We start from the raw sequence: 14,792 nt of genomic DNA, 5'->3' as shown, positions 1-14,792 counted from the left end.
CACATTTGTTGTCAACGTTATTCATTCATGTGTTTAAAACAGAAGGTGTATCACTCAGGCTTTTGCTATGTCAGTATGCAATATTCACACTAGTCAATTAGTGCAATTGCATTTAAATGGACAAGTATTACTTGTCAGTTTTAAATGCTGTTTGAGGAAAAGTATCTGATATATTGTAATAAAATTTGTTTATGTAACAAGATTCTGTATTATTTTATTTATTTTTTTTATTCGATATAATACATACAATGTATACATGTATATGATCATACAACATAGTGATTGTACAAAGCAATAAAGTTCAGACATGTTTTACAATATATGCTAATATATATTTTTTCTAAAAGAAAAGAAAAGAACAACAGAAGAATAGTTATGAAAAATGATGAGTTGTATAAAGTCGGAAGAAAGCATACTGGACTTGTGTGTTTTTTTGTATATTCACAATGATCTTATAAGATTGAAAAAAAATATACAATGTACACAAATATTTTAGAAAGATAAACTAACATTAGAGTGAAATGTATATAAGTGGACAAACATTATGAGAATTTAATCCGATTCCATTTTTGTTCAAAGATTTGTAATGTGTCATTACCGAGGGCTATTTCTTTCTCAATCTGGATTTTTAGTTTAAGACTATGGACAAAACAATTAAAATTTGGTACTTGTTTTTTGTACTTCATGTTAAAATAATAAGAACGCAGTTCTTTTAATAAAAAAAATCTGCTTCTGAAAATAATAAACTATGAGAAAACACAGTAATAAGTGATATGCATTTGTAAATTAATACGAACGCAGTTCTTTTAATAAAAAAATCTGCTTCTGAAAAAAACAAACTATGAGAAACACAGTGATAAGTGATGAAATTAAATATATTGTACAGTTGCTTTCTATACAAATACAATATACAACTTTACTTGTTACCAAGGCATATCTGTATATATTTTTTAATTAATATTGTTTGTTGATTAATGTTACTATTTTGTGTCTTTTACCTCAGTTTATTATAAAAAGTTATGTATAAAGGGTTGTGCTCTTTTACCTAAGTTTACTACGATAGGTTATGTATACAATTTTGTGTTGTTCTTATACCTAAGTTTATTACAAGTGGTTATGTATAAATAAACATATATGTATTTTTGTCGAATTTTAATGAGATGTAGATTTATATCTCAGTCTTATTTGAGCACCATCGCTGTTACATTTTCTGTGTAGATGACGGAACGTTTCTGTCGCTTGATGACACCTTCCTGGCGTACGAGGTATTGTCCTTTCCTGGCCACGGCTTACTAAGCCAAGACTGATATTGGTTAGATTTTATTTGCTCAGGTCGGTCACTGCCTCTGAATCTAGCAAACAACTTCCCTTCGTAGGACCATGCTCTGTCTATAAGCGTAGGCTCTTTCAGGCGTAGCGACGCAAGAACCTCGGCATTTTTTTTGGTAAGATCTTCATTTATGAAAATCCCTGTGCCCTTTAGTAATTTCACTCTTTTCATGATGTCTATTTTTGTCTGGCGTCTCACAAATTTAACAATTACTGGTCTGTTTTTATTGTGAATGTATTTTCCGAGCCTATGTGCCACATCAATGTCTCTATATTCTATACATATTCCCAATTTTTGATTTATCAGATTAGCCGATTGTTCAGCAACGGCATTTGAAGTTTGGTTTTCGGTGTCATTCAGAAGGCCAGTAATTCGGACGCTGTTTCGTCGACCGTACTGTTCCAGGGCGCTTTCTCTGAGGATTGTTCTTTTTGTTTTAACAAGTCAATTTCCAGATTTTTTTCCTCGATTTGTTTTTTGAGCGACTCGACCTCTTTTGCTTGTTCGAACATATTCCCTTCGATTATTTCGATTCGTTTCATCACTAAGCCCAGAAGTTTCTCTTTAAGTTTTTCGAGCGTTTCCCTTATGATATTTTTTATGAATAAGCTGTCATCTTTTGTTAGTACATTTGACAATTTTGAGCTGATCTCTTTTAAGCGCTTTTCGATCAATGATTGCGATTGATCTGCTGGCAGTTCCGTTTTTTTACTTGTCATGAAATCAGTCAGGCTTTTCTGGTTTGATATAGCTTTGTCGTTCTTTTTCTTTTTATTATGTCTCTTATTTTGCTTTGATGCTACGGGTGTTTCAAAAACTGGTGGTTCTAAACGGCTATCGTCTGTTAAAGCACTTTCACTTGCTGTTGATGAATGGGGTCTTTTGTTCATTGTTTGTAGTCATAACCGCGTGATTTTATTTTTACTGTAATCACTACAATCACGATAAAAGAAAAACAACGCTCTCAATTGCTTGTCACACTGTTGTTTGGTAGGTAATTCAACAATTAGACTGTTCAGTCATGGGTGACGAACTAACTGTAAACTGGTAGGTAGGTACTAAACCAGTTTTCCAATCTAAATTTTGTTTAATAAATTCGATACCCCACCTGCCGCATTATACCGGTAGAGGAAAAAGTGTCAAACAAACTACTAATGTCTTTATGATGTAGTTTTCTTAATTGTCATACTTGCGTTTTGCTCTTTATCCTACACATTTATCCATTCAATTTCAACATAAAATATGACTGAGATCACTAAAAAAAATTATATTTTACTTCATCTTATTTTGTGTTTTGATACCACCGGAAGCGGAAGTGATTCTGTATTATCATTATAATTATATTATCATAACATGTCATGTATTAGAGCAATTAAAAATGTGGTGTGTTAAACAATCTGGTTTAAAGTGTTTATCTACAAAGCTTGTTTTTTTGCAGTTTAAAGCAATCAATATACTCAGTACCCTATAGTCAGGTGACAGTATACATAGTTACACTGTTTACTCCTATAATACAATCGCCATTTGACGGTTAACTTGGTTGCTGTTCAGTTCAGTTCAAAATTTCATATTACTTGCCTGTGTTAAATAATAATTGTGTGTGTTTTCTGGGATATTTATTGTAAACATATTCTTGGACATAAATATTTCAATTGATTTTAGATTGTATAATCTTGTTTGTTGAAAGTGAATTATCAAAATGGCGACATCTGCATTTTCTAGAAATTTTGATTTGGTTAAATATTATTGTTGTACAATCTGCGAGAAAAAACGGTCTGTAGAAATAGATGCAGAATTTTACTGTAATAAATGTCGCAAGTATTACTGCAAACCATGTATTCACTCTCATAGAAAGCATGGTTGGTGGTTTAATAAAAAATCTCCTTATGGAAAGGATAAAATTATGAAGTGGCCACGTTCTAAGAAAATGGAGAATTATCTCATAACATGCAACATACACAATAATGAAACAATAACAGCATTGTGCAATGGCCATAGTGAGCTGTGCTGCTCCAGATGTGTTGAGCTTAATCACAGGTACCTGATAATGAATAATTATGTTGTTTATCAGTATTATAAATACTGGAATTGTATGATGAAATTACCAGCGTCCATAGTTAGTCATTGAGATTATTGTTAGCAGTTTCTTTATTTTTATTTCCTAATGATTACATGCGTGTTATTTGTTGGTCAACTTTTAATTTACTTACTGTTTGAAAAAGATGTTTATTATAATTATAATGCCATTTTTAAATCAATTTAATAATAACTATACAGATGTAATTCAAATCTTCAATAACTTAATTCAAGAAAACTTAAATCATTGTCCCATTCTAATGTTATCCTTAACTATAAATTAACAAAATCAGTCAATTAATATCGACTTTGATTTATGACATTTTTGCAGATAGAACAAATTTACATACAGTTACTTAATGACCAGTCCGCAGACTTGGCTTTCAGGCCACTTCTTATATTAAACAATAAACCTTTTTAGTTTAAACCTATTTATTTTAGCTCGATTGCATCGAAAGCCTAAGGCTTATATAAACGCTCTCAAGTCCGTTTCCTGGGCCTAGAACCAGTACTTGGTGTCTTTGGGGGAGATCTAAAGAACGCTCCCATGGTGGGGATCGAACCCGTGACCTCCCAGTCGCTAGGCGGACACCATATCCATTACACCACGGCAACCTTTTTATCAATGTATATATTTTATGTTCTCCAACCGGGTGGGAGCTTAATGTATCACTTTATTGATAATCAATATAAAGTTTGATTTCGTGTTTCGATGGAATTGATTTAACTTGTGTGTAAATCAAGATTCTCTGCTTATTATATCTGTCATACTCCATGCTTGTCTGCCCATCCTTTTGTCTGTTTGACTAGTAACTAGTTTCTAGGTTAGACCTCAGAAAATAATGATCAGAATTGACAAAACAGTTGAAACCTTTTTTAAGGGTTGACATGTTAACCTATTATCAAACAGTTACAATATACCATAAAGGGACATGCACACAGATAAAAAAAATAAATCTGCTTTGATTAAATTTCATTGAGCTTTTTGCCATTTGGTTAACAATAAGTGAGACAATATTATATGAAATTGTTCGTGTTTGCACACAATTTCATGAACAACTGAACCTATGTTAATTAAATGGTCTAATGATTCTTCTGGACGTTATTAATACTTTGTGAAAAGTAGATATCTGAAACATGTAAGCCAATATCATGTACTTTTTTAGTCAGGTATGCAAGAGTTGTGAGCATTTTGTGAGGTTGTTCTGATCAGTTGATCTGTCAGTGAGTATATACATGTTGACCAAATCGTCTAAGAAACCACAGGGTCCTAGATTGTTAGTTATTTTGCATGTAATACTTAAAGTGGTTCTCTGCTCAGTTTGTTTCAAATCATGTTGATGGGGTCAAAACTTGCCACCCCAAGTGATCAGATGTATAAACACCTTTATTGTTTATCTCAACAAAAAAAGTTCTCTAAAACTGATATTTTGTGTGTAACAAAGTATGGTAGTCCTCTTCAAAGTTTGCTCAAATCATGTGTCTGGGATCAAAACTAACCAAGCCTATGTGTCAAATGATTTAATTAGACTGATGTAGTAAATAACCATAAAAATTGTATTCTAAGAAACCACAAGGGTCTGGGGTTTAATGTTTGGTGTTGAACATCATTATGTGGTCCTCTACATAGTTTGATCAAATCATGACGCTGGGGCAGTCTTCGAATAAGCCTACAAGCCCGAAGCCCAAGTCGATTCTTGGGCCAGTTGGTCGATCCTAAATGCTTATAAAATAGCCCGACAGGTCGATTAAATATTTGAGCGTTATATCAATAACCTGATTTATACCCGTTTTTAAGAGGCACGATTAAATTCGCTATTTAAATGCCTAAAATGACATTACTTTTAAAGAATTGCATGAACACATGCGGCCGCCATTTTTTTTTAACTGTTGTGTAAACATCCGGCTAGGTTGCTATTTAAAGTAATGATGATGCCCAATTGAGATGAGATTATTCAAACTGACCATGCGTAGATCACGTTTCGGGATGTTAACGCATCGGTCACTTCGTAATGTTTTAAAATAATGACTAATCTAGAAGCGTATTTAATTTTAGAAGTGTTTTTCGAAAATGTATTTATAATTCATGAAAAATGAACGAAGTAATTTTTCAATAAAAATAAAAGAGTCTGTAAGGGATATTGTACGCATTGGTTTACAAACAAATTGATCCTTAATACAGATAGATTTCCATATGTTTTACTCAATTATTCTTGCGTATTAGGAGACGTTTTTTTCAACTAATTATTAATAATTGTAGAACTTTCGTTTATTCTGTAATCTCTTTCTGCTACGTGACCTACTTTGCTACTTATAATCTGCTTACGAATATACAATACTTTTCACGGTTGACACATCATTGCTTATCAAAACATCGGGAGTAAATTGAAGAAGCAGACATTGTCATTTGGTAGATTGGGCAATTAACACAAACGGTGGTCTTTTTGTTCTGAAGCCACATGCCGACAATTCGGAAATTTACCGGCCATTGTCCTAGTAATAATACAATAATAATCAATTTGCTTTAAATAAAACCAAACACCGGTCAAACTGATTAATGGAATCATTGAATGAGAACATGTGTAATAATAAAGTTAAAATAAACAGCATAATCATCTGGTGCATTTTGTATAAAATGCATTTCAACAGGAAACAGAATATCCTTTATTACTGTAATCACATGCATCTGTTTTTACTAATGGAAGTAGATTTTCTGATTGTTAATAACTATTTTGGTGTTCCTGGCCAAAAAAGTTATATTGACCTCTTCGGGCTATCAAACATGTCTTCGGGCTGTTCAAAATTCCATCTGATTAGCCCGAAGGTCTATTTTGCCAAAAAAATTAGCGTGAAGATTGACGCTGGGGTCAAAATTCCCCTTACTCTAGGTGTTATTTGTTTTTGTCCCTTACCGGTATTACCGGTGGGGACATATGGTTTGCGCTCTGTGTGTCCGTGAGTCTAGCTGTGAGTCCGTCAGTCTGTCACACTTTTCTGTCTGTCTGTCTGTCTGTCTGTCTGTCTGTCTGTCTGTCTGTCTGTCTGTCTGTCTGTCTGTCTGTCTGTCTGTCTGTCTGTCTGTCTGTCTGTCTTCATTCATTCATTCATTCATTCATCATTCATTCATTCATTCATTCATTGTATGTGTGTGTCCCAAAACTTTAATCTTGGTTAAAGTTTGATTTCTTGCGCATTATTGAAGATAGCAACTTCATATTTGGCATGCATGTGTATCTCACAAAGCTGCACATTTTGAGTGGTGAAAAGTCAAGGTCATCTTTCAAGGTCAAAGGTCAAATATCATTTATTTTTCTTACCTTAAACTTTAACCTTCGTTAAAGTTTGGTCATAACTTTTTTAATATTGAAGATAGCAAGTTGATATTTGGCATGCATGTGTATCTCATGGAGCTACACGTTTTGAGTGGTAAAAGGTCAAGGTCATCCTCGAAGGTCAAATGTCAAATTTATGGCTTCAACGCGATGCAATAGGGGGCATTGTGTTTCTGAAAAACACATCTCTTGTTTCATGTTTCATCACCCCAACCTATAAACAAGAGCAGACAACTGTATCAAGCATTTTGTAAGAATTATGGCCCTTTTTTTACTTAGAATATGCATATTTTTGATAAATCTATGTTAAAGTTTACGTACCGCCTCAAATATTTTCAATGTCCCTTGACATATTGCTTTCACATTTTGCAAACTTCTTTACCAACATGACCCCAGCCTATAAACAAGAGCAGACAACTGTATCAAGCATTTTGTAAGAATTATGGCCCTTTTTGTCTTAGTAACTGAATATTTTGTTAAATTTTGTGTTTAGATCCACTTGACTTATAAAGTATCAAAGCTATTGCTTTCAAACTTCAAATATTTTCTTACTATCATGAGGGTACTGTACCTGCCAAGTTCAATTTGACCTTGACCTTTGAATGACCATGACTCTCAAGGTCAAGAGTAAATTTTAGTTAAATTGCCATAACTTCTTTATTTATGATAAACTTGTATTAATAATTTGACAAAACAACACTTACCTGAATACCACAATGAATTCCACCCAAATAATACCCCACGCCCCAACCCAGAATCCCTGCCCCCCACCCCCAACCCCCCCCCCCCCCAAAAAAAAAATTCTTTATTTTCGAAAGATCATCTAATAAATTACCACACCCCACATTATACCCCCTCTAAAATACAAATATTTATTGTCCCCTACTGGTTTCACCGGAGGGGACTTATGGTTTGCGCTCTGTGTGTCTGGCTGTGAGTCTGTCTGTGCGTCTGTCTGTGAGTCTGTCACGCTTTTCTGAATCCTGCAAAAACTTTAAAAGTTCTTAATATTTTTTCATGAAACTTGCAACATGGATAGATGGAAATATGGACATTATGCACGTCATTTCATTTTGTTCCTAAGTCAAAAATTGTGGTTGCTATGGCAACCAAATGAAATAACATTCTGAAAATGGTGGAATTTCTGACAATGGTGGAGCCAGTAGGGGACTAGATTGCTTGACAATTGCCTTGTTTACTTTATTTTTGAAGGACCGTACAAACTTTCCACCCAAGCTATTACTATCAAATTTGAAATAAAATCTTATTACTTTGTTTAATGTCTTTACAAATGTTCAATACATTGCGGAATATATTACTTTGATCTTATTAAATTATTTGAACAATTACCCCATAATGGCTTACGTTATACTGTCAAGCACTCGAATAGTCGAGCGCGCTGTCCTCTGACAGCACTTGTTTAGGTTATTTTACATTAACTTTTTCATTTCTACACCGATTCACTTCTAATTGATACTGAACTTCTTTTAAGGCAATACGTGCTGCGTTGGGATACCCGTCGGCCTCTGCCGTGCCATTTTTAGTTGTTTTTGTAAAGTGTCTGGAATACTTGTTGAGTAACGTGTGACATAAAAGTTGCACTGTTGGAAGGACAGACAGGCATGTGCAAGTATAAGCTCTCCCTCCATATTAAGCCTCAAAATATCATGCTTTCATTTAGTTTCCATTTCCATAGTTCTTGTTATTATGCCCCCCTTCGAAGAAGAGGGGGTATATTGCTTTGCTCATGTCGGTCGGTTGGTCGGTAGGTCGGTCGGTCCGTCCACCAGGTGGTTGTCGTATGATAACTCGAGAACGCATACGCCTAGGATCATGAAACTTCATAGGTAGATTGATCATGACTCGCAGATGACCCCTATTGATTTTGAGGTCACTAGGTCAAAGGTCAAGGTCACGGTGACCCGAAATAGTAAAATGGTTTTCGGATGATAACTCAAGAACGCATACGCTTAGGATCATGAAACTTCATGGGTAGATTGATCATGACTCGCAGATGACCCCTATTGATTTTGAGGTCACTAGGTCAAAGGTCAAGGTCACGGTGACCCGAAATAGTAAAATGGTTTCCGGATGATAACTCAAGAATGCATGCGCCTAGGATCATGAAACTTCATGGGTAGATTGATCATGACTCGCAGATGACCCCTATCAATTTTGAGGTCACTAGGTCAAAGGTCAAGGTCACGGTGACCCGAAATAGTAAAATAGTTTCCGGATGATAACTCAAGAACGCATACGCCTAGGATCATGAAACTTCATTGGTAGATTGATCATGACTCGCAGATGACCCCTATCAATTTTGAGGTCACTAGGTCAAAGGTCAAGGTCACGGTGACCCGAAATAGTAAAATGGTTTCCGGATGATAACTCAAGAACGCATACGCCTAGGATCATGAAACTTCATAGGTAGATTGATCATGACTTGCAGATGACCCCTATTGTTTTTGAGGTCACTAGGTCAAAGGTCAAGGTCACGGTGACCTGAAATAGTAAAATGGTTTTCGGATGATAACTCAAGAACGCTTTTGCCTAGTATCATGAAACTTCATAGGTAGATTGATCATGACTCGCAGATGACCCCTATTGATTTTGAGGTCACAAGGTCAAAGGTCAAGGTCACGGTGACCCGAAATAGTAAAATGATTTTCGGATGATAACTCAAGAACACTTTTGCCTAGGATCATGACACTTCATAGGTACATTGATCGTGACTCGCAGATGACCCCTATTGATTTTCAGGTCACTAGGTCAAAGGTTAAGGTCACAGTGACAAAAATCGTGCTCACACAATGGCTGCCACTACAATGGACAGCCCATATGGGGGGCATGCATGTTTTACAAACAGCCCTTGTTTAAATGTGTAGATTTGTTTAAAGCATTACATAATATCACTGACTATTCCTTGGTATGTACATGTATTGATTGTTTATTTCAGCCAGTGCAGTAAAGTGACTCCAATTAATGAGCTGACTGACATGCAGCCCACAGACCTACAGGGACTGTCAGTGGAGCTGGAAACTGTTCTGGGAGAAATCAAAAGCCTTCAGATCAGTCAGGAGCTCAGTGTTCAGGCATTGCTAAGAACATATAAGGAACATGGGGCAGTCATGATAGAACAAATGCGCGGCAATTTAAATTTTAATATAGATGATATAGATGAGTGTGGTAATAGTTATGTGAGTACATCGGGCGGACATGAGCAATATTTAAAAGAAGAGATGTGTAGGAGTGTTCTTTTTATCTTGAATGAATTTGATAATATTACTGTGAAGGAACTAAACGAGATGAGAGATGAAGTTATAAGCATAAAAGGGTCAATTACAAGTTCTATTCATAAATGCACCAGTCTTCACAATGACTTGTCACATTTCCATGAATTTGTTCAGAAAATTGGAGATAATAAGGAGCTCTGCCTTATAGCCAGCATAAAATGTAAGCATATAATACAGCAGGCATTAACTCTGCTAGGAAAGTCAGGCAAGGTGTTTAATGTCCAGAGTATTACTAAGCATAATGTGAGAATACCAAGTGATAAAGATGTATGTTATATCAATGGCATATGTGTTCTTCCCGATGGGCAGGTACTGGTTGTAGACTGGAATAATCAGAATGTCAAGCTGCTGAACCAGCAATACCAGGTGGTGAGTCACTGGGATGTGAATGCTCGGCCATTGGACATTTGTTTGATCACACCCAGTGAGGTTGCAGTGGCTGTGAATACTAGTAACATACATGAGGTCCAGTTTATCACTGTCAACCAGGGAAAGCTTGTTTCTGGCAGGAAGTTTCAGTTACAACATGAATGTACATGTATTACCCATCACCAAGGAGACCTTTTTGTCAGCTCTGGTCATAAACTGTACAAATACTCACTGAATGGCAAACTGATCTGCAGACTCTACCAAGATAGATCAGCTTATTGTACAGGTAAGAATCATGGTGAATCCATCCTGATAACATGTGTATTATGTACAGGGATTTTTCGAGCCATTGTGGGAAAAGGAGTCTAGTCAAATTGTGTTATTTTAAATCCATACAATGACAAATTTGGGAATTTTTATTGACTAAATGAACCGAGTTGGGATTTATTTTTTTAATCAACAAATATTGACCCATTAGGCCTTTATCTTGTTATTTTGAAAAAATAATAATATAAATTATAGTTACATACTTTGTGAGATGATAATAAAATAAAATTCAGATGTAATAGCAGAAAACCTGCTGATGTATTATAAAATATTTGTTCTATAATTCATATGTGCCCTTTGAATGCTACAGTACATTGTAGCCAAAACAAGATTCAGAAATATTGATTTATAAACATGAGTAATGAAGTATTTTGACTGTCACTACATGGCATGTCTATAAATAGAAACTGAGTTCCTGGGAAAGAGACACTTTCTGACCCTGTCTTAATTTTGTGGTTGTTACATGATTGTACATGTACAATATGTTTACCTGTTGATAGAACTGTGCAATTGTTTCAGTTTGTGTAATTGTTTCCATCTGTGTAATTGTTTTGCTTCAATTCATATCTAACTCACTAGTCGCATTTCAACATTTCAAAGGTTATCACAATAGCTCTGCTACTGAAGTTTATTGTCACGCTTAACTATTGAATCATTGAAATGAATGCATATATTTTAGATGTGTAAAGGCCCCTTTATAGCAACATATGCGTAATACAATATCACTGCAGTATGTTTAATAAGATTATTTAACATTGACAGTAATTCAATATCTTGATGTTACTCTGTTTTGCAGTAGACAAGTGTGCTGTGAGTCCCACAGGAGACAGGCTGTACATCACCAGCTACTTCCAGGACAAGCTTGTCACCCTGGCCAGGGATGGCACACGCCTGGCTACATACACAGACCCAGCACTAGGTGGCCTACGTGGTCTACATGTGACCCCTGCAGGCCAGGTGCTGGTCTGTGGACGCTGGTCCAACACTGTACTACAGGTGGGCTGGGAGGGAGAGAGTAAGCTGGCTAATCTTGCTACTAAGGAGCATGGAGTGTGGTGGCCACGGTCAGTCTGCTACAGCAGCACCACATCCTCCATCATTGTGGGACAGGACTTGGACGACAACATCCTGGTGTTCAGAGTGGAATAGTGTGTACATGTATGTATTAGTTGTTGAAATTAGTGATTAGTATTTTAATTACAATGTGTTGTTTAGCATACGAACATAGTAGTGTGTGATGTTACAATACAACATTGTTTGTGTAGTTAAAGATACAAATAATTTATGTGCACATATTGTTATCTGATTATACAATGTGAGGGTTTTTGTTGGAACATTAGATGTAATGCATATTATGTTATTGTTGTCATAACATTTGTGTAATTATGGTCCTAAAATTTAATTCTTGTAAACTTCGCATGAAAAAAACAAAGCATTTCAACTGAAAATTTAATATTTGTACAAAGATGCACATGTACATAGCAACTGAGGCTATTTTTAGACTTTCATTTCTATAAAACATGCCATGTAAGAAATGTATATGGATGAATATTTTTTAAATAAAATATGAAATTGTTTAAGTAATCTTTGGAGGAGTATATATTGATATTTTACGCAATGTTTACAGAAAGGTAACACTTAATGTGAGATTTATTAATTTGCCATATTTTATGATGTTGAACATGTCTTATTGATTTTTATTACATTTACATAAATGTGTGTGAGTCCTAAATATACATACAAGAAATAAATCAAGCTATTCTGCTGCTCCAGTTGCTGCTGGGTCGGGACAACGATGCTGAGGATGTGGGGGACAAGCATGACGCAGAAGGTAAAAGAGACGCTTTGTCAGGCCTTTTCTTGGTCACTTTGGGAAAAAATGCAATTTTGGGATTTTTTATTTGTTTCGTGCTAAAAGTCCATTGATTTGGGAAAACACATTTAATATAAGTATTTATAATACTTCAAATTATAGGAATAAAATCCTATTATAATAGTTATAAACTTTGTTAGATCTAATTGAAACATAATTGAGATAAGATTTTCATAAGGAACAGCATATAACACGTGTTTTCAGTACAACTTATTTTACTTGATGATCAATAACTCAAACCCTTCTCCAGCTCTATGCTTTCCAACTTACCGATACAGACACCTCAGAAACACAACACCGCAATAATTTCTGTCATTCCCATGCAGGCCTTGAGTTTTTGTAAAGCTGTGAGATATTTAATTAAACCTATTTGATTGGAATCTATTCCATCTAATGCTGTATAGAGTCTGTTTGCGAGGAGGTGTTAAGTTTTCATTGTGTATACAGTGTTGTTTTTTTAGTCATAACAGGCCCCATCACAAAGGAGCATGATTTACATAAAACCACCATTTTTTCACGGGATATTATGCGTTCTTGTTAGTTTCATGGAATAAATGCGTTTTGCTTCATGGAGTTAACGAGTATTGAAAAGTGTAAAGAAAAATAATTAAATTGGAAAATTTGTATGGGAAAATAATTAAAACAAGCAAATTCGTTGAATTGATAGCACACGCCAATATGCTTCTGGACACAAAAGTATTATATTTGACACTCAAAACAACAATGTTTCAAGATACAAAGGGCCAAAACTCTGTTATGAACAGATGGTGTACACTGCCATTTGGCGTGCATCATCCTCTTATCCATATATATTCTCATTTCATGTTTCAATAAAATCGGCCAAAGCACTTCAAAAATATGGCTCCGGACACACAAAAAGCATTTTCAAGATACAAAGGGCCATAACTCTATTATTAACTGATGGTGTACAATGCCATTTGGCGTGGATCATCCTCTTATCCATATGCATACTCATACCAAGTTTCAATGAAATCCGCCAAAGCACTTACAAGATATGGCTCCGGACAGACGGGCGGACGGACGGAAAGACGGACGGACGGAAGGATTGACAGACAACGCAAAACAGTATCCCTCCGCCTATGGCCTAGGGATAATAAAAAGTACAGAATCTCGTATTGAGCACATCTAAACTCACAAATTCGCACTGAAAGAAGCCCAAACACGTTTTAATAATATTATATTTCTTCTTCGATAAAGCATATAAGAAGTTTACAGTATATTTACTGTATTCTGTTATATAAGTTAATATTATTTGCTCTTGAAAGCCCTTTATAAATTTAAGCACCGACAATGGAAGCCATATGTCTTATCAGGCATTATTATAATAATTTTCATTGTTCAAACATTTCTACGTAAAGGATCAATCTGAAATTTGGCATGCACATTGAGGATAGATGAAAAATGATAAGGAAGTGCATATTTTTTGCGTTTTAAACAGTTCAGGTTGTTTTATAGGTTACATTATCCTAAATAATTGTTTCATGTAGGGCTGTACTGACTAAAAATATCATATTTTACTCGAAGCCATGTTTTACACTTTAGACTGGTGTTCTGGCTGTATCTCTTGGATATATTGGAAGGGAAAGAAAAGGTGCTCAGTATTTAATCCCTGACATATGATAAAGTTAGAAACTAAAGTACAAGTTTGACCTGAAAACAGTTACATTGCACTAGAAAATGGCCGCAAAATTTAAGGCGCAAAAGAAGTAGAGTTTGATTTGAGTAAAGTTAATGTTTGGTTTTAACATGACATATCTTTTTTATTGCTTAAATTGATTCAACTTAGAATGAACTTTCAGTAAAAGTTTGGTTATGGTGGTCTCTATGTTCAAAATGTTGCATTTATTTTCTCTTTAAGTTGACGCTTTTACATTGAATTATATAGGGGAATCATTTACCGTACATTCGCGGCCATAAGTCTACCTCGGCCATAAGTCGAGGGGTATAATGTGGCTAGAAAAACTTGGTTTTCTGCCTTGACTCTGCCATAAGTCGGGGGTAAATTTCCTCAATATCTCAGACATGTTTTAGTGACGTTTTAGTCATGGTTCTGAGGGCTTTTGCACTGGCAGTTGACATTTTTGGGATATTAATAATAAGAATATATTTAAAACGAAACATTCAACGTTTCAATTATTTATTATCACGAAAAATATATTTTATTGTTCAAA

General features: G+C 35.1%; 1 protein-coding gene and 1 long non-coding RNA gene across 8 annotated transcripts in view; both read left to right on the top strand.

The window, feature by feature from the left end:
- The first annotated feature begins 3,151 nt into the window (after positions 1-3,151).
- LOC127863181 (uncharacterized) overlaps positions 3,152-14,792 on the top strand; it is a 397,789-nt gene continuing 386,148 nt past the window's right edge. For 3 of the 7 annotated variants that reach the window (XM_052402579.1, XM_052402581.1, XM_052402582.1), the window contains exons 1-2: positions 3,152-3,367; positions 9,695-10,397. In XM_052402579.1, the coding sequence (XP_052258539.1) occupies positions 3,234-3,367; positions 9,695-10,397 (837 nt within the window). In that variant the 5' untranslated portion in view covers positions 3,152-3,233. Of the gene's footprint in view, positions 3,368-9,694; positions 10,687-11,523; positions 11,886-12,500; positions 12,559-14,792 lie in introns of all 7 variants that reach the window. The other 4 variants (XM_052402584.1, XM_052402583.1, XM_052402580.1 and 1 more) reach the window with 4 other exon arrangements.
- Positions 8,656-9,170, top strand: LOC127863191 (uncharacterized). Its single transcript, XR_008040976.1, has 2 exons — positions 8,656-8,794; positions 8,940-9,170. It is a non-coding gene; the product is annotated as an uncharacterized LOC127863191 (long non-coding RNA).

Source organism: Dreissena polymorpha, unplaced genomic scaffold (assembly GCF_020536995.1).
Source record: "Dreissena polymorpha isolate Duluth1 unplaced genomic scaffold, UMN_Dpol_1.0 chrUn002, whole genome shotgun sequence".
Classification (NCBI taxonomy): domain Eukaryota; kingdom Metazoa; phylum Mollusca; class Bivalvia; order Myida; family Dreissenidae; genus Dreissena; species Dreissena polymorpha.
This window is presented reverse-complemented; position numbering and strand designations above follow the sequence as displayed.